The sequence below is a fragment of the Ascaphus truei genome, chromosome 3, assembly GCF_040206685.1.
Source record: "Ascaphus truei isolate aAscTru1 chromosome 3, aAscTru1.hap1, whole genome shotgun sequence".
NCBI classification, from domain to species: Eukaryota; Metazoa; Chordata; class Amphibia; order Anura; family Ascaphidae; genus Ascaphus; species Ascaphus truei.
The window spans coordinates 230,546,377-230,567,524 of NC_134485.1; the positions used below are offsets into that span (position 1 = coordinate 230,546,377).

Here is a 21,148-nt window from a genome sequence, read left to right on the forward strand (position 1 = left end):
AAGTATCGGAGTTTAGTGAGTAGCATGTGAATGGGTGATTATCCATTCATTCTTCATTTGGGTGCTCATTTGTAACACTGTAATTAAATGTAACACTCTTGCATATGTAATTTGGCGATGCAGTCTCATTGGCATGTTAATTTACAATCCTGGCACAACATTTTGAGTGGCTGCACCAGCGTTGTGTTGTGGAGGCGGTGAGAGCGTCGTCCCCACCAGTATTCATTGTACTTGTTATACTGCCTTAAAGAATAGCCATCTAGTAAGTGCGCATTCTGAAGGAGTGGATGTTTTATCCTTTATAAAGCTTGTAGGATTTTACATATTGCGCTATGGTGGCTTTTCTTTTTCTCTTCTTCCTGAGATCGCCTATATCATCCACATCGCAACACTGCCACTGATTGTCATATCTTTATATATGAGAGCCCCGACGATATTATTTTATTGTGTCTCCTTTGTTCCTCTCTTATACACGCCTGGCTCCCCCCTTTTTTCTTTGAAGAACATTGGTTGAAGAAACCGTAAAACTGTTTCTTTGTGGAAGGTTGAGTGGAGGATATTTTGGAATAAATTTCCTTTTTTTTCACTTGCACTTCTATGTTAATTGCACACAAGTCACTTTGATTAGAGTTTTAGGGGCTTATTCTGTAAGCTCCGTTAGCGCCGAACCATATGTTCTGTATCTGCATGGAATGACCCTTGTCTTGAAAGGGGCTTCCCGTGCAGATCGCTCGGTACAACGATAACGGAACTTACAGAATAAGCCCCTTAGTGTTTTACAGTACACCACTCTAGTTGTTTATTTCACTGCACTGAATATATGTCACAGTGTATTCCACATTATGTTGTGGTTCATAACCTGTACACAATGGTTGCTTGGTTTTATAGACCTAGCTGGTCTATTACTTATACCACCCATTTTTTTTGCATCTATTATAACATTTAGATCAGGGGTGCGCAAACTTTCCTGTTCCCGTCCCGCTGTCTGCTCTCTCCCCCTGATTGCGCCCCCCCTCCTTACCTGTTCTCTGGCTTTGGCGGCGTCTTATGATGTCACGATGTCGTGTGATACACCATTGCCATTTGACCCCGCCTTGTTACTGGCGAACCATCGCAGATGAGCCAGCTGAGAGCACACAAGAGAAGTTACAGAGGCCTCAAACCTCCCCCAGCATTTAATTTAAATGCCTTGGGGAAGAGCGCGGGGTCTCTGTAACTGACGTGCCCCCCCCCCCTCCCCTAGAAAATCGCATGCCCCCCAGTTTGCACACCCTTGATGTAGATAACTAATTTTATTGATGCAAAAAGTGTAATTATTATATTATTTAAGCGTTAAACCTTTAGTAAGTACGGCAGTATAAATAACCCATTTTTTACCATTAACACACAGCGACATCAATATCGAAGTTTAGCAAATGAAGGTCTTAATATTGTAATGTACAAACACTATTCAAATAAAAATCAAATAGGTATGAGGTGTATTTTTCAGTGGTGTAGAAGGAATAACAATATCATCATGAGCTTGGAATGTTGTTATTCTGAGGATTTTGTACAGATCTTCCATGTTTATTTTTAGTGTAAATGGTGTTACAATGGAAAGTAACATTGTATTTTCACACTGACATTACATTCTTTAAAAAAATTAAAATAAACTATTGTAATGCTTTATTTCCCATAGCCGATAATATATTTTAAGCATTATGCTCTATTGATTAAAGGTGTTAAGCAAAAGTGCCTTCAAACATCTGTGAACTGCAATAACAATCAACAGAAGATTTGTCATTGTGGGAAATGAAATGACTATAATGATATTAAACAGACTTACATATAAACCATTCCAAGCCACTGAATATGAAGACAAATGAACATCTGCTTTTCTTCTAGTAGATTGTGCTGTTGTTTTATTAGATCACTATGAGACCTATTCACTAAACTTCAATACATTAGAATTTATCGAATGGGTTCGCATGTTCCTACCGAACGCTATGAAATTTGTGTAAAACCGGTATTTGCTAAGAAAAATCAAGGATTTTTTTTGCGTTTGGTAAAAAAATAACAAGTGCTTATTTGTAGTGGCTTAAAGAGGGAAATGAACGTAACTTTTCATTTTGCTCCTGCAGCGTGAAAGAGCTGCATCTCCCTGCACAGCTCTTACCAGCGATCGTGCAGTTTAAATTGACATTTTAATAACATAGGATTGGATCAGGGGTTCTCTGGAGCTAAACCACATTAATTTCTGGTGCAGGGACCCCCTGCTTGGTGGTTAGGCCACCTGGGAGGCGGGAGGAGCTAACCCCCTTCATTACATAGCGGTTACTACCACTAAGGTAATGAAGGGGGTAACCCCTCCCACGAGGCCTAACCACCCACCCCGGGGCAACAACCTCCTTCACCCACCGACTCTACCACCAACACCACTGCAAAGGGAATGGGCTAAAGTGCTGTTAGCCAAATAAGGCAGATAGTGCTTTTGCCCGTTCAATATACTGTACAATACAGTGCAATAAAATAGAATAATATAACAAAATGCAGTAGCCATTGTATCCCTTGATTGTCACTGTGCTTACTTATGCCATCAACAGGGATATAGATAGCCACATTAGCAATCAATTGACACCCTACTACCAACCCTCGCTACCCCCAACAAACCGCCCCCCACCCCTTCCAATACATACAGTAATGGGCAAAACCCCTATGATCCAGATCTGGATAATAGCGTATTTGCCCATTAAAAATAAACCATTAGCCAGCAACCCTGCAGTGGGGGTGGGTGAAGGGGGTAGTTGATCGGGATGGGTGGTTAGGCCTCACGGGACGGGTTAACTCCTTCATTACCTTAGTGGTAGTAACATCTAAGGTAATGAAGGGGTTAAATTCTCCCGCAACCCTCCCGGGAGGCCTAACCACCCATCCTGGGGAAGCTTTACCCAGCCTCTCTACCACCAACAAAGCAGTTGCTGCTATTGAACCCCTTCATTACCTTAGCGGTTAGTCACTAATGTAATGAAGCTGGGCTATAATTGCATATTTATTGCATAGAATTTAATCCAGGGGTCTCCGAAGCTGAAATGAATGAGGGTTAGCTCCGGAGAACCGCGGCTTCAATCCTATTTAGTACAAATAAGAGAAACTCTGTCTTCTGCAAATTGTGATTCCGATCTCACCACCCTTTAGGTAATGATTAAAAAATGCAAGTTTTTAACCCACAATTTGCATCTCTAAGCTTTGTGAATAGCAGTTACTGGCAAAAAATAAAAATTAATTTGGCCATTTTTTGAGCTACTGTACCGCATGGCTTGTAATAGCAAGAGTGCCAACGCTTGTGGAAAAGCCATTTTCAAGCGTTTTATTGAAGCTTTCTGAATAGCTACGCATGCAAAATCGCTTGTAAGGTGCTGTTAACAAGTGTTAAAGTCCCTTTTTAAAGTTTAGTGAATAAGCTCCTATACTGCATGTGTTAAATAATTTCTCAATTTTAACCAATAAAAACATTCATGTGGTAGGAGTACATTTTTATTTGTGTCCTGGATTTCACAGGATGAGTTCTTATCTTTTTTTATTTACATGTTTGTTTTTAAAGCAGCATTTGAAATACATTTAGAGTCAAGGAATTGGATTTATGACACCCATAGGTAATGGCGGTACATCTGAATATCACGCTGCGTCTGCTTTTTGGGATCAGTGTTCCCATGTCGGAATGTATTTCCATGTGTTGCTCTGGTGTTTGCGTGTCTAGCGGTGCCCTTCATTAAAGGGGTATTTATACCATGCAAATGAATTAGAAGAGGCCGTGAAAATGACATGTTAAACCTCCCTATAAGGTTTCTAAATAGCCCCAAAATGCACAGTGTAAAATAACCTTGATCCTCCACTACTGTGTAATTTTTTTATATATATAAAAAATTATTAAAATGAAGGTGTTATTATTATTTTCCTTTTTGTTCAACCCCATTGCTGCCCGAAGCAGATGGATTAATATATCTGGGTTATAGTTGGCAGCATACAGTATATCACTATGCACCATACTGTGTTTACTAAGCGGTGCTCAACCATAAGGCAACTTCTAGTTAATTCATTTAAAATGGTCGTAAAGTACCTTAGGGTTTAGCACTGTTTAGTAAATATGGGCTTGTGTCTTTCTAAACTCAGGATCCAGGGAATGCAAAATGAAAACACAAATATCCCCACAACAATAGACCAATAATTCAGGCTGATTTTAAGGGATACCAAAACGTTCCTGCTTTAAATTATTTCCCCATCTCGTGTATCTGCTTCTGTGTACCTCCAGTATGATTCCCATCTGTTTAACAGATGTGACATCACAAGCTAGTCACAACTTATGGAATCTACCCAGAAATGTAAGTGTAGCCACTTCATATCCCATATGTATGATCAGTGGTTGACAAATCACCAAAAAATCTACTCGCCACACAAAAAAAATCTACTCGCCACCTAGTACCAAACGTGTGCTGCTTGGGCCAATATTTACTCGCCCGGGGGTTAAATCCACTTGCCCGGGGCGAGCAAATGTATAGGTTTGTCGAACACTGTGTATGATATATAGTGTGCTGTTTTGCTAATACATGTCTTTTTGCTATATCTGAGTGTTGCTGCTTTTGTGCCTTCTCTTATGGGAAGACAGGGTTATATATATATATATATATATATATATATATATATATATATATATATATATATATATATATATATACAGTGGTTGACAAATCACCAAAAAATCTACTCGCCACCTAGTACCGAACGTGTGCTGCTTGGGCCAATATTTACTCGCCCGGGGGTTAAATCCACTCGCCCGGGGCGAGCAAATGTATAGGTTTGTCGAACACTGTATATATATATATATATATATATATATATATATATATATATATATATATATATTTGACTATCCACTATAATGTTCATATCTACATTTTGTCCATTTACTACAAGGTTAATTTGAGATGATAAAAAAGGATAACTGAAGTGCATACCCAGGAGACCTCTGCTAAATATGTAATATTTAATCTTTGCAGTTGTATAAATCACTGTTAATAATTTTCAGCCTGTAAGAAATGAATGCTAATAAATTCTGAGTGTGTCCCCAACTTCTTGATTTAAGATATTAAATCTCAACTTTGAAACTGAGCTATATTCCTTCAATGGAAAAACTGCATTCCTTTGATGTCTGATAATGGCTCATTGCTGAAATATTTTTCTAGATAAATGTAGACGCTAGACATGTAAATATCCATCCAAGTGATAAAGAGCTCATGAATATTATTATACAGTAACTATAATGTTTCTGCATAATTGAATTCATGATCTCAAAGAGGGCATATTTAATTTGGGAAAAACAGCATTCACATAAGATGCTGATTTATCAACATTCTGTGTCTTTATTTAGGTAAAACATAATTTTATTACAAAATTGAATATGAGATTTTATATAGGCATAAGTGCTATTTATAATAGTTCTTCATAACTTAGACAAATCAGATGCTTCTTACTGGTTGATGCGACAAGCAAGGCAATTCCAGTAAAGCTGTCACCATGTGGGCTGCAATAATAGAATACTTGTTTTTAAATTAGTTGGTTGTAGAGACTAGTGTTGCATTTTGACACCTTTATAAATCATAGTAATATATTATATTGGCTAGATCTGTATTACAGAAGTCAGTAACACAAGTTTCATCAGAAATCATGCACAAATAATATAGGTGACAGCCTTAGCTTTTGGTGCTGTTCATCAACTACACATGCATGTGTTGTAAACAGCAAAAAACTGTTTCTGTGCTATAAATCCAGTTCTATGCACGATATTATAATAAATGACTGACTACATGTGGCAAAACACTCAATAAATCTATCAGAAGAGCCAGAATTCTTCACTGTAAGCTGACATCATGGAAGCAACTCTACTGTAGTATTTGTATATCCAAGTGCTTTCTCATCATAGATGGAGGGAGTGTTAGCTTATAGCAAATTTTAGAAACCGTGTAATCAGCAGAAGCAATTTATCACATACAGTACATAAGCTAAAAGGACTGCTGCCCAGGCATTCTTTTTCATCTACTCTGCGAAGCCAGTTACAGTAGTATACACTTTAAAACTGCAACCCTTTCAAGTCAGTTGCATGGAAATCAGTTTCAAAGTAAATTGCAGGCCTTCCATTCCAAAAAATGTTAAGATATTGCGCCATGTTTACCAAGTGGTACGGTTCCATAAAACACCTTTAAGAGCCAGAAGACACCTTATGGTCAGTCCTCTTCAATGTGCCGTAAAAGTATGTCGCAGCGCCAGAAGGTGTCTTGTGGAATAGCACATCTTTAATTTTAATTAAATGTTTTTTAAATGACTTTAATTAAAAATGATCTTCTAGTTCTCAAAATCTCTTGTTTTTTGTCATTATAGTCTTGTATAGTTATTTAAACTGCAGATGGGTAAACTGATAAACCCAAGACTGCTACTGTGTCATAAAGTAAATGTGAATTCAGCCCCACAGTCAATTTACATGAAATCACCACACAAGGCAGGAAAGAGCATTGGTAATGTGTTACCCTTTAAGTCTGCGTCCAGGCAGGGAGCACGCGCGCTGGCGCTCATGCTCGGTGACGTCACGCTCCCTGCTCGGCCGGGAGATTTGTGGGTGGCTAAGCGCCTGCTCACTCTGGCCACACACATTGCCTCAATGTGTTTCATAGCGGCCAGCGTGAGCACGCCCGCCCTCTCAGCGCCACCCTAGTCGAGGCCTTATACAGAATAGAGCTCAATTATGGGACCACTAACCCATGTTTAGATATTTTGTCATGCTCTGTGATCCATCACTGTCATGGAACAAGAACTACATTTCTGACTCACCCCCCTCTCTCCTTTGCAGCTTCTGCCTGTCAGATCTTATTCCCAGCTGCATGGAGTTTGCACACACATACTGTGCCTGTGTAACTTGCAACAATGTTGCATTTCTTGCCTCTGGGCATGAAATCAGTGAGCTGCTACTGCAGTTTCTGAGATCCTCACCAGATTGGGCTAGTCTGCCCCCCCTCCTGTATGGCCTAGATAGTCTGTCCCAAGGCTATTCCCTTTACCCACACTGCCCCTCACTTCCTTTTCCACCCTGGAGACAGTGAGTACAGAACCCCTTCTCTGTTCATCTCCCATGGTGAGGCCATCTCTTTTTACCGGTATCTAACTAATAATCACCACTACATACCATCCACAAGTATTTGTATCCTGCTGCTTTTCCCAATAAAGTGGAGGAAATATTACAGGGCTTGGAGTGATTTAAAAGGGAACTGAGTTAATGCTAATGGGAGCCATTCACACATCAAACGTGACCCTGGCTTCAGAAAAATCACATTATTGTAACATTTATGTAATTCTTTTGCAATGCTTAGATATACTGAAGTGTCTCTCTCAGCCTTATTAAATTGTCCAACTATTCTCACTTGAGTAACATTAATCGGAAGCTTTGTCTAGGCCGAGTGGCAGAAACCCCAAGAAGACACAACACTGAGCAGAATGATTTTACTACAGTCATGTAGTTAGATGGGTTTCTTTTTTATTTTTATTTTTTAGTGGGGGGGTGGAGCTCAGGGCTGCATTACATTTTCACACAACTTAATTCAGATATCAGATGATGAAGGTAACAAAATGCATTAGGTTAACTAATAAAAAGCTTCTTTTTTGAACCATCCACAATAATCCTGATGAAGTTATCTAGCCTTTGGTTTACGCTGCACCTTATAACAACTTTGAATGGGCACATTTGTGGGTTTAAAATACCAAACCTCCTAGTTCAATTGTCAAGTTTGTGTAAAACTTCGGAACAAACTGTTGAATCTGCAAAAATTCAGGCTCATTTTCAGATCCTTTTTTCTTGTTGCTTTCATTTAAAAATAATAATAATAATAATAATAACAACATGGGTAAAATGTTTCTAACTTTGAATTGTTGCTACGTTTGCCCAGGTTATTTATTTATTTTAAAATGAAAGAAACAAGAAAAATGAATCTGACATTTTCCCCATCCCCCATATTTATTTATTTTTACAAATTCAAACCCAAAACCCAAACCAATTGAGCTCTTTATTAAGCTAAAACCAAAGCGCAAACACTTTTTAGAACCAAGATCAAAACTTGAGTGAAAGTGGCCACACTTAATGACAATTCTGATCTGTATAAAAATGGATGTCCTTTTTTTAATAAATAAATATTTGACCTATAACTATTTCAAGCAACATTTTGCACTAACTAATATATTATCATCTTTCCTGTGTTTTAAACAGTCAAAATCGCAAAAACAAAAAAACAACAAGGGAAATGTCAAAAAATAATAGCTGCAACTGAAATCTTCGAAGTCAAAATATATTATTTTTGTGGTAGCTATTCAGTCATTTAAATAATCAACAGGATATTATGAAAAGTACTGCCTTTTGTTGTTTTGTATTGTAATGAGGTGACAACCTTGCATCTTTTTTTTCCAAGATACAACATTCTTTAATATATCGTTAATTCCTTTGCTTTTTATTCAATATTTAAGGGTATGCAAATGTACACTTTGGATCAAAAAGTGTACAGCGTGATAAAAAATACAGTGCTATTGTTAATTTTACATTGGACAGAAATACCAAAGTAAGAACAGGGGGGAGGGAGGGGAAGATACAGAAAGAAACAGAGCTGTTCAAGTATGTAATGGTATTCTCTTAATGTAACAATGTTTAGGTAAAAAAAAAATCCACAATGAAAAGCATGACTGTTCTTGATGGGGATAAGAATCTCAGTGAGTGGTTCAAATCCCATTACGCTGAGACACAGGCAGTGAATTTTGAAATCTTGAATTAAAATTCTCAGTGGAGAAAATGACTTTTTCAAGGAAGGCTATAGCTTATAAATTCGGCTTAGAGAAGTCAGAATCGGTTTAATGATGCATCAACAAAATGGGTGGAGGCTCCCGGACCCAGTAATTCAGAATGATATAATATGATGGCAGGTAACATGTTGATGGCATTCAAATACCTATTATTTTCCAAGTACCTGAACTATTGCAACTTGAAGACATTTTTATTCCCCATCATTGCCACAGTTATGAGTATTACTCAATCTCTTTACACGAGCAGCATTGGAAAGGAAATATGAAGAGTTCTAGAACTACCAGCACATTATTGTGTTAAGGTAAAAAAAAAAAATGCCCACTTTTATTGGCAAGCATCCAAGCAGAAAGGGAAATGATTCCAAAATAATATTAGTGCTTTAGGAAAACGCACTGTGTGTGCGTACAGGGTTTTATCCCTTTAGCTGTTCCATGGGCTTGAAGTGCACTGACCAATAATGCATTGCATATCCTTCTGGCAGCGAGAGGTGTTAGCACCAGCACGTGAAATTACAATTTAAGATAGAAAAATGCAATTTTGCATAACAATGAAGTAACCCTGCCTCAGAGTTTAACTGTTCCATGCATGTCACATATGTATACTGTTCCAAATACCACGCTATGCTGTATTAGAGAGCATTTCAGAATCATAGTAAATGTAATATGCGTTATATATCAGTAATATGAGTCAGTCCTATTTTGCTAGAGTCCCACTTGCTATAAATATCACCCCCCAAAGAAAAATACCTTTATAGAAAAAGTGGAAAGAGCTAGGGGAAAAAAAACTCCTTGCAGCAAAACAAACTGCTTTGTACTTAATAGCTGTTCATTCATAGCACATGTACAGCAAGCACATGTCTGATTTTGTCATTGATGTTTTTGTCTTGCAAATGTCATTAGAGCTGCAGTTCAGTCAATATCCTGCATGTGTGTTTTCTTTTTAATAAATCAGTTCTGTAGTAAGAAAAAATACTTTTCGCATTTTCTGTTTTTAAAAAAACAACTTTGAAAGACCAATTTTCTTGTATTCTATTTTAATAACCATTTGCTAAGGCACTGCCCCTTCATGTCTTGTCACAAGCCCTGACACACCCCTTTGTCAGCGCTGCCCTCCCTCTAGCACATGTCAGTGCAGGAGTGCTCATGAATATTCATGAGCTTCCACTGAGTGACAGAAGCAGAAGAAAAACATATCCCTTCTCTAATGATGTCACCAATTTTCGCCGATCAATACATGGAGAACGAATTGACTGGCAGCTATACAGTTCTTTAGGTAATTAGAGATTGCCCACATGAAACTATTGAAGTAAAAAAATTAATTAAAATTTTTTTTTTAAAAAAGATTGAACTGCAACTTTAAGAACTTGAATTACTCACGGAGTATAGTAAATGGTACAGCAATATCTTCCTATTTATATTTTTTTCAGGCTAGAAGACGAAAAGAAAAAGTTATATGGATTACAAGAAGACCTTAACAAATTCAGCATTTGGTTAGAGGATGCAGAGGACATTGCTGCTACACCAGCAAAGCCTGGAAATGAACAACAATTAAATGACTTATTGGAAAAAGTAGAGGTAACACAAGCTGCATTTCTCTGCCCTTGGCAGTGTATTATTGGCAATCAGTCCCTTCCGTGTGTTGCAGTACATATTCAAATAGGATACCAAGACATTTGTTGATTGTTGTACAGTAACGGTTGAACAATTAGCATTTCTAAAATTGTCTCATGTTGCACATTTCAGAGAGACAGAGATATTTACAAATATATCACGCATCAATCAAGGACTCCCATCCCAAGGATAGTTTGCTGAATGCAAACAAATATTAGGCCACCAGGCTCGTAAATGTTTGTGCACGCGAAAAAACAACTGGCACATCAAAAAACGGAAAGATTCTTAAGTTATTCTACATGTTTATTAATGAGATGCATGTTCCAGAAGCAATCAGCGCCACCATTGTAAAACAAAAATTTTGTCATTACAGTATTAAATATCACTTGATATCCTTTTATTTTCCATGTACCTAGTACCCATATCAGGTGTTAATTATTTCATATGTAAACGTTGCTGATATGTTTGTCTCTTTCCTATTCTTTTTCAAGGCACGTGTGTTTCCTTTGGAAATTTGTGGTTGAGATGAGACATTTGGAAATGCATACAAACTAGAAGCTTGATACGATATTTTCACTTTACTTGATGCTAAGTGATTAATATAAAAATATTACTCGGGTTTTAGTTTACCACAAGGGATTAGATGTTTATATCTTCTCAGTCTGACAAACATATTTGGTAAAAAAAAAAGTTAAAAAAAATAATAATACTAAAAATTATGTTTTACTTTTGCAGTTTAGAGTGGAAGAGATTCTACCACGTAAAGAGTTCTTGAAACAATTAAATGAAACTGGTGGAACAGCATTAGGAAGTTCAACTATCGCCCCAGAGGAGAAGCGCAAAATTGAAAGTGGCCTCAAGGAGGCTAACCAGCGCTGGATAAAGGTTAGTATAGAGATGCTATTAACAATTATTGACCTACATCTTTAAAAACCAACACTAAATGACATAAAACATTTTTTTTAAGTATCTAAAATCACCTTTTTTGAGGAAAAAATACAGTATGGGAAAATCACAGGTAGGACTAAAAATATGAAGAGCGAAAACTGATAGGAACATACTGCTCCTATTCTAAGTTCTTATTGGGGTGGGGATGAATGGAGCTGCAGTTTGGGAACCTTTGTATGTTTGTTATAATTTGTTGGGGAAAGGGAGTTGTTCCTTTTTTTATCCACCTCATTGTGTCTGTCTTTAGAATGATAAAAAAAAATGTACAGTGTGATCCATTAGTGTTTAAGATAAAGTCAGAACATGACATCTCTGGTATATGTACTGCACCGACACACTTTATTCGAGCAAATACCCAGTATGTACCTGGCAGATACCTGGAATGGGCCGCTCCTCACCTCTGACAAGCCCCGTTGCGTTTGCCTTCCCAGCCTGGGTTCATGCCTGGCTGACGGGCGGCTGATCTGTTAAATGATAATGATTAGGATTTAATAGGCTGCAATGCTTCGCGTGTCTACCAGATGGCATAAATTCATGAATTGTAATGCAGTATATATATATATATACTGTGCAGTATTGCAGCCAGCGGGAATAAAATGCTTCAATCCCTGCCTGGAAAATACCTCAATGCACTCGGGCAGAAAACAGTCACAAACCTCAATACACCCGGGTATACCCGAATTCGTGGGACTAGCCGAGCTCGAATAAAGTGTGTCGCCAGTGTATAGTAATTAGCATTGTGCTTTGTGTTTTGTACATTTTGTTCTTTAAATTAGGTAACACAACTTTAGGGGTTTATTTAAAATGTTTCTGCTTTTGTTATGCTGTTTTTTCTTCTTCAAATTAAATCTAATCTAGACAGATAACAGTGGGATGTGGTATTTTGTTAATTCAATTACTTACATCTTAATAGATCATAAAGTGGAAGTTTCACATAGATGTCTTAAAAATACAAACACTTTATTATTTGATTCCTTTGATAAAAAACATTTAGTTTTTTTACCGTTCTTTTCTAATCTTACATGGTAATGATGGCTTCAGAATGACTTATAGTTACAAACGAAGAATCACATTTAAAATGTTCTCTATTCAAGATAGGGCTCTACTGAAAGAGATTACATAAAGACTAAAAACCTTTCAGTGCATTTGGTTGAAATACAGTATGGAAACAATAAAATATACAGTATGCAATTATTTAGAAATACTTATCTGATTAATTTTTATAGAAAGTTAATGTAGCCAGGTCCCCCTCTCACCTCCGTGCTGCGAGAGGGGGGCGGCTACAGGGATGGACCTCAAACGTGGACAATAATTTTGAAATGCCCGTTTTCAAAGTTGGGAGATCGGTGTCAGTCAGAATAGATTTCCACATATTTGTGACTGAAGAATTCAGGTACATTTTCAAGTGTTCCAGACTGTGAAGAGAAAGCAAATCATCTTCAAGCCTGCACTTGTCCAAAGACAGAAGGGTGGAAATGTCTTTGCTTGAATTTGTAATATCAAAGTGGAATGGATTACGCAAGACTTTTAATGCCAATTTGAAGTCATTGAAATCAGAAAAGCGTGATTCAAATTTCTGGGACAGGTTTGTTATCCAGTTTACGTAGAGTTGCTGCTTAACATTGAGTAGACCACACTCCTCATTTATTTCTAGAAATCTAGTCAAGTTTGCAAAATGGGTCAAATCGTCCTTCTGAGTTTGTACCAGAATGTGGTTCAGTTTTGACTTGAATTTTTGAATACGGTGTGCCAGATCACATATTACTTTACCCTTTCCCTGCAGCTTCACGTTTAATTTGAGCCATGATACTGCACAGAAAATGTAAATCACACTGCCATGAAGGGTTCTCAATGTAAGAACATTTTTCTATCTGATGTTTCTCAACAAGAAAATCTTTAATTTGAGGAAGCAAATAGGTAAACTGTTCCAGAACTTTTCCTCATCTCACATCTCACATTTGCATAGTTAGTAAGATCCTCGAAATCACAATCACCGCATTCGTTCAAGGCCTCAACAAACAAGCAAATGGATGAGGGAACTTCCATTTTGGATGTAATTCACGATTTTCCCAAACATGTCCATCAAAGTTTTCCATGTGTCGTTTCCGAGCATCTGAGCACACACATTCTCCTGATGCAGAATGCAATGGAAGGAGGGCAACATGTTTTTCACACCTTTCTCACTCAAATGCTGCTTCAAACGAGAAACAAATCCAGATTTTCTTCCAATCATTGCTGGTGCACTGTCCGTTGTAACAGAAGCTAGTTTTATCAGATCTAGATCACATTTTTTTTAAAGTTTTTTTGGCAAACTCCACTTAGCAACACTTTGATGGCCAATTAGCCACTTCTGACTATTGGCTACAGGTTTGTCCACCTCGGCTCTGGGAGTTTAGGAGTGCTGGAGACAATCCCTGCAGGAGAAGCCTCTGATACTCCCCCTGATAGATTGCAGTCCTAGGCAGGAGTATATTTTTTAAAACAGGAATGGCTTTATTGTCCAAACTCACGGGATACAGCCTTTAATTGATTCCCTGGTCTTTTCCTTCCTCCGGATGGTCCCTGGACTCAACCCTGGGGCTTGAGGCCTCCAGAGTCTATCCTGATCTCTTCCCTCACCCCCTGGTGGGATGAGGGGATGAAAGGTGGTCAGTGCCTTGCACACATGCTTCCTGGGACAGTCTCTCTCTCAGGGGAGAGAACACTAACTAAATTTGATGGTGCAGCCCCTTAAGTATTATGCGGGAGGATCCCAGGTTTGAAACCCGGAATGGGCCTAACACTGCTGCACTGATACCAGGGCTTAAATGTTAGGGAGAGTAGATTAGTAGCCAAAACAAGATATAGCTACACTGGCTTGCAATTTTTTGGTGAACTTCTACATTTTAAACCTATCTAATAACAAAGGAGAAATTTAGATGCATCTTCTGATCAAAAAATCATACATGCCTTCTAATTCCATCAAGCGAAACTCCAATAATAGCAGGTACCTATTCTAAATTTATATGATTTTTTATTGTCCTGTGGACTGTACTTGGCAAAAGATGTGAAAGTGTCCAAAGGGTTAAATGATTGAAGCATAATGTTATCTGTGATTTAGTGCAATTCAAAACTGGCATAAACCTGTAACAAAGCTTCCTTCAGTATGAAGGAAAATTGTGCGTGCACAAGTTTCTTAGTGAAACGCATATACACATTGTTCTTATTTATGTTAGTCACAGACACTCACCACTTCTTCATTGGAGCGTGAACTTCATACTGAGACAGGAATATATTTACTGTATATACATATATTTACCTTTTTGCTTATTGGAGAATTGGTAAGGTAAGAACCTGAAAGGAGGGGCCAGACCACTCCAAAGAACTATTTAGCAAAACAGAATTAGGTGATCTGAGACCTACCCCTATAACAGAATGTATCAGCAACACTATATCGTTCTATACCTTTATGGAGTATGCTGCTGGTAAAAAGATTGGCCCAAATATAGAATTCCAGCTCTCCGCCCAAATTGGCTTGCAATTTATTTGTGAAATTTCTACATTTTCATAAAAACTAAAAACAAAAAGGGCCATTTACAGTAGTTAAATTTTTTGATCAAAAAATGATTCAAGCCCTTTAAAGACATTAAAAATAGATTTTTTTTTAGTAACTTTACTATATACATACACGTACACTTCAGTTCATTAGGAACACAAGTGCAAGGTGATTACCCCAACAGCCCGCCTTCTGTAACTTCATTGGAGGGGGCATGTTCTCAACGCTGCTTAAGCCATTTAATGGTCTCTAATTAAAACACATTTTTTTTTACCGTAAATTATATTTTCAAGTACAAACTGTATTTTAATTCACAAATTGCACAAAAACAGTACATTACAAAGAGACGTTTTGTGAGTTAGAAGAGGATGGAATTGTGACTACGTTTAATCTGACAATGATAGGAGAGAAATATGTTCCATCTGGGCCTTGACCTTGCTAGTGACATACTGAGAAAATACCTCCTGCTACGGCCAGGCTTTTAGTCTTAGAGACTGGTGGCCTACAGCCATCAAAACAAAAGATCAAAGAAATAAAATAAAAATAAAACATTTGGGAAATATAAAAGAAGACTCTTTCTATTCCTAGAGCACAGTGTTTTGTGGCTGCTTTTTAGATCTATATGCCATAAATGTGAGACTTTCACATCAAAAGAAAGTGTTTCTCCGTGTGTTAGCCGGAATTTGTCAAATATATAAATTGATGGATAGAACATCGAAATATATATTTTTTGGCATTTTCACTGTTTTAATAATGATGTTCCCAGATGTAATTCTAAAATAAAAAATATGTCTTAATAAAACTAAAGAAAGAAGGTTTTTTTTTATTTTTTTTATTTTTTTATTTTTTTAAATATATGACCTTTTTTTTTTTTTACTCCATCTTTTGTTTGGTTGACTATCTAGTACTTTGATGCCCTATCAAAAAATACAGGAGCTTTTGGTGATAAATCCAGTTTTTGTCATATACCACCTGCAAAGGCACATAGCAGAGCTATAATGGCTTTCTTACCTTTTATGTGCTGTAAATGGATTGATAGATTAGACCTGGAGCCAGTGAACCATGGAAAAAGAGGTTTGCAGGAAAGGGTTTATTACTCTTTAATGTTATTCTTGGTCTTGTGTCAGCCAAGAAGGATGAGCTAGATTATCAGAAAGTAAGCTGGGTGCCAGAACAAGCACTCTCTTCATTTATCCCCCTTAGCCTTCAAGACATCTACTTCATGCATCATAAAAGTTATGATAAGAGCATGATGGAGTAAGTGCATTCAGACACTTTTTTTTTAATGTGTCCTCTGCTAATACTGTTTAGTAATCTTAGACATATTTACTTACTGAACTATTACACCACTGTGTTGGTGTGTATTGCCAGGACAAGTCAGTTGAGTTGCATTGTAGTTGAGACTGCTTGTTTAGTTACAACTGGTTCAGCCTGAGTATTACATGTGGCTGTTATCCAAGTTGCCTACTTAACCAGTCTGGACATAAAATGGATTTGGAAAGATTGTGATTGAAATCTAAGATAAAAGAATATAGTTCATGTCCTCTATGTTAATTATAGTAAATCAAGTAATCGCTGTGATATTACTTGACATGTTAGTATATTTGTCAATGTTTTATTGGCAGAGACAAGTTTGCCTTCTTTCATGCTAATGTGATATTGCTTAAAAGAACAAATACTTAACTTAAGATATTGCTTAAGTTGAACACTTAAGAAAACATTTTGAACATTTGTCTCTAATGGAAATACTGTATGTTAGGATGTTTTATTTATCTCCTAGCTCCTCTTGTAATTTGGGGTGTGGTTGTATGGAGCAATAAGGAATATTATGGAGTTACCTATTACAAATATTGCAAAGAATATTGAGCTGTATCCAACTATTTTATAGCTTGAGTTTGGTCATTATTTGTATCCTTCTTCTTGTGACAACAACATTTCAAAATCTGAGATCCCGTTAAACCCTAAAGATAATTTTTTTGCTTGTGCTGCATGAAATGCAAACAGTACTGGTATAAACGTTTCTTTCATATGACTCGGGTTTAACGTTTGTAGCAGCAGTAAATGTTACTGGTAATTTACCAGATTTCAGTGCTACACTTGTAATTGCTAGTGACTAATTATAATTGTAGAGTATAAACTCGTCCAAATTGTAGGCATTACTAGAATCCCTGCTCTCATTGGATAACATTTTGGACATTAATTAAGTAATAATCCCCTCAGAACAGGGCACTACTGGCCAAAAATGCCCTGGCTGGAAGAGTTGAAGGTCTCAGGAGAAGCTCAGGGACATTAACCCAGCCAGGGCATTATTGGCCATTAATGCCCTGTTCTGAGGGGATTATTACTACTGTATTATAGGCTAAATGTAGGCTTTTTTTAAAAAAATTAATAAAAAAGATAGAAAGTTTTGTAGTCATATTGATTTTTATCAGCATGATCGTCTACATACTTTTGCTTTTACGGCACCTTTAGTAAAATGAAACTGTACATACACACATCCCCTCTCTATATACACACACACTCTGCAGCCCCCCCTTCTATACACACAAACACACACACTCTGTAGCACCCCCTCTATATACACCAACACACTCTGCAGTCCCCCCTACCCACACGCAGCCCCCCTCCTCTACACCCACAAAACACACTCTATAGTCCTCATCCCCCGCTACACTCACAAAACACACACAGCAGACACACACACACCACACACACAGCAGCCCCTTTCCACTCCACCAACAAAACACAATCTGCAGCCCTCCTCCCCTCTCTACACCCACTGAAGACACACACTGCAGTTCCCTTCAACACCCATAAAACACACTGCAGCCAGACAGACACACACACACACCAAAAAAACAGACTGCTGCCCCCCTCTACACCCACAACACACACACCAGAAGCCCTCCTCTAACCCCACAAACACTCTGCAGGCCCTCTGTAAACCCACACACTGCAGACACACACACCAATAAACCACTCTACTGGCCCCCTTAACAACCACAAAACACACTGCAGACACACACACACACACCATTCTCCTCACTCTCCTGTGCGGAGCTCTATGCAGGCAGGGTGGGGGACGGGTCAGTGCCTTGCTGCTGCCTCCTGTCCAATCACCTCCCCTGAGAGCTGTTCTCACTCGGTGTGGATGCGAACTGAAAGTTGATTGGCTGAAAAACTTGGCGGGTGCCAACAATTCCGGGACGTTAATGAATGGATAATGCCCGGAATTTTAACCAATAAGAGAGCAGGGATTTCAATAATGCCCGGAATTTAACATCTTTAGCCTGTAATTAAGTAATAATCCCCTCAGAACAGGGCATTACTGGCCAATAATGCCCTGTTCTGAGGGGATTATTACTATTATAAGCTAAATGTAGGCTTATTTTTTTTTTTTTTTTACATTTCTCATAAAAAAGATACACACATTTGTAGTCATGTTGATTTTTATCAGAATGATTGTCAACATTCTTTTGCTTTTACTGCACGTTTATTAAAATGAAATTGTACATACACACAGCACCCTCTATATACACACACACACTCTGCAGCCCCCCCTCTATGCACACACACACATACACACACACACACTGCAATCCCCCTCTGTAAACACAAACACACTCTGCAGCCCTCTCCCCTTCTACACCCGCAAAACACACTCCGTAGCCCGCTTCCACCCTCTACTCACAAAACACACACTGGAGACTCACACACACACACACATACACACACAGCAACCCCCCTCTACACCCACAAATAAAACTGCAGCCCCCCTATAAACCCACAAAACTGCAAACACATACACCAAAAAAACACACTCTGCAGCCCTCCACCCTCTACACCCATTGAAGACACACACACTGCAGGCCCCCTCTACACCCACAAAACACACTGCAAACACACACAAAACAGACTGCTGCCACAATCTACACCCACCAAACAAACACCAGCAGCCCCCCCTCTACACCCACTGTAGCCCCATGTAAAACCACGCACTGTAGAGACACACACCAACAAAACACTTTGCTGCCCACTCTACTCCCACAAAACACACACCAACACAACACACACTACACACACACCAATAATACACTCTTCTGCCCACCTCTAGACCCACAAAACAAACAACAGACACATAGATACCTTTCTCCTCACTCTCCTGTGCAAAGCTCTCTGCAGGCAGGGTGGGGGAGGAGTCAGTGCCTTGCTGCTGTCTCCTGTCCAATCACCTAACCTGACTGAGAGCTGTTCTCACTCTATGTGGATGAGAACTGAAAGCTGATTGGATGAAAAACTTGTCAGTGTCACAAAAATTCCGGGCTATTACTTAATGGATAATGGATAATGCTCAGAGAGCAGGGATTTCAATAATGCCTGGAATTTAACATCTTTAGCCTATGTAAAACAGAAAAAGAACAAAGCGCAGTACTCTCATAGCGTAAAAAAAGTAATTATATTGTGACAATAATCAAGTGTAAATGATTGCACGTACAAGAAAGATTAATCATACAGTATACGCAGGGCATGTTCAGGGTACATGTTACCACTCTTGAAGATAGGAACTTGCTTTGTGAGTCTCCTTCAGCTTACACTGCTACCGGTCCTGTATATTCAGTAGCAGCAAGGGCAGCCAATCAACACTGGCAAGTTAATCAGTCACACAGTACCCAGTAAAGGTTACAATGAAGAGACACATGGAAACAAATCTCTCCTGCTCCGTCCCATCTGCTTCAGCTCAAAGCCCGTCTGGGAATAGCAAAGCCTCCGACTCACCACACTCACAGACTGGGACTCTGACGTCACCTCAACATGCTGTAGGTCCACAACTGCCACCCCAGTGATCAGTGAACTAAAAGAAAGTCTTGTGGGTAGCACAAGGTGGATGAAAGATGCTGGTAGTATTGCAGGAGAGTGTCCAATGTAATATAAACAATCCTATGCGTTTCATAGTGAACTACTTCATCAGCCTAAGTAGCACCTAACCCCCCCACCTCCCACACCCAAGGGGAATTTGCATGCTACTACGTTATGGTGCTAATATGCAGGCTTTCACAAGGCCTAATCCTCCTCTGATTGAGAGCTTGGGAGTTGCGAGGTGCAGTGCCTCCACCTGTGGGGATCCCAGCATAGGTGGGATGGCTCTTCACGGGAACATACGGTATACAGCAATAACCACAACACACAGAAATGATAAACAATAATATTTGTCAGCGGGGTCTCTGACTTCTAGCCGGCCTACAATACTCCTCTTTGGGGAACAGGGACTAACTGGGGCCTGGGGGTGTATCTCGGTAGCTTATGACAAGATATAATGAACACCAAATATCTGGGTTGAACTGAACGAGGCTTAGATATAATAAAATATATTTATTCCTTAAAAAAGGTGAACACAACAATATAGTACAATTAACAGACAAGAAGGTAACACTTACTTAGGGTTGGGGGATGGAGAAGTATCAGCTAGCAATTCTCCAGCAATCCGGTGACATTCCAGGTGGAATCAGAAGCACAACTAAAAACTGTAGGGTTGACACAGTTTATATACCTGTGTAACCCTATTCTTAACATTGAATACAGACTATTGGTGAACAATTATCTGTATCCAATCCCTAACGTGGAGACACAGATTAAACCATGCCCCCTAGCTAGTTAGCCCATGTGTACTGGGACTCTGAGGATCTTATTTCTGTAGCCCCATAATGAAATCAGGGGCGACGACCAGTCTACCAAATTAAGTATCTGGTAGGATCTGCATTGTTTGTAGGTGTAGACATAACACTTACAAACCACTCCAGTTTGATGATTCTCCGCCCTCAGGTAACAATTAGAGTGGCAGAGTCTGTTGATTAGTACTTGGTCTGTTGATTAGTACTTAGGCTCAATCATCCGGCTGCCCTTCCTGACCTATTTAGCATAGCAGATGGAGTCTGCATTTTTCAGAGCAGATCCAAAATACCATACATATACTCTTTAATATCTACACATATTAATAAGTTCCATTCTGGTGGGCTCAGTGGGTCGAAATTTGCCAGTTTTTAATGCCTACAGTGACTCCACATATTGGCCAAATATCAACTCTCTGTGACCTCCAGAACTGGAGATACAGAAATGCACTTTAAAACATTAAAATACAGGATTATAATAAAACATGGGAACAGGGGAACATACAGTTTCCTGACATGA

The 21,148-nt window shown here is 38.6% G+C and overlaps 1 protein-coding gene across 17 annotated transcripts in view; it reads left to right on the forward strand.

Annotated features, from left to right (window-relative positions):
* The window catches only part of DMD (dystrophin), a 2,761,517-nt gene that overhangs the window by 1,933,110 nt on the left and 807,259 nt on the right, over positions 1-21,148 (forward strand). For all 17 annotated transcript variants that reach the window (XM_075590265.1, XM_075590266.1, XM_075590270.1 and 14 more), the window contains 2 exons: positions 10,296-10,443; positions 11,215-11,364. In XM_075590265.1, the coding sequence (XP_075446380.1) occupies positions 10,296-10,443; positions 11,215-11,364 (298 nt within the window). The remainder of the gene's footprint in view (positions 1-10,295; positions 10,444-11,214; positions 11,365-21,148) is intronic.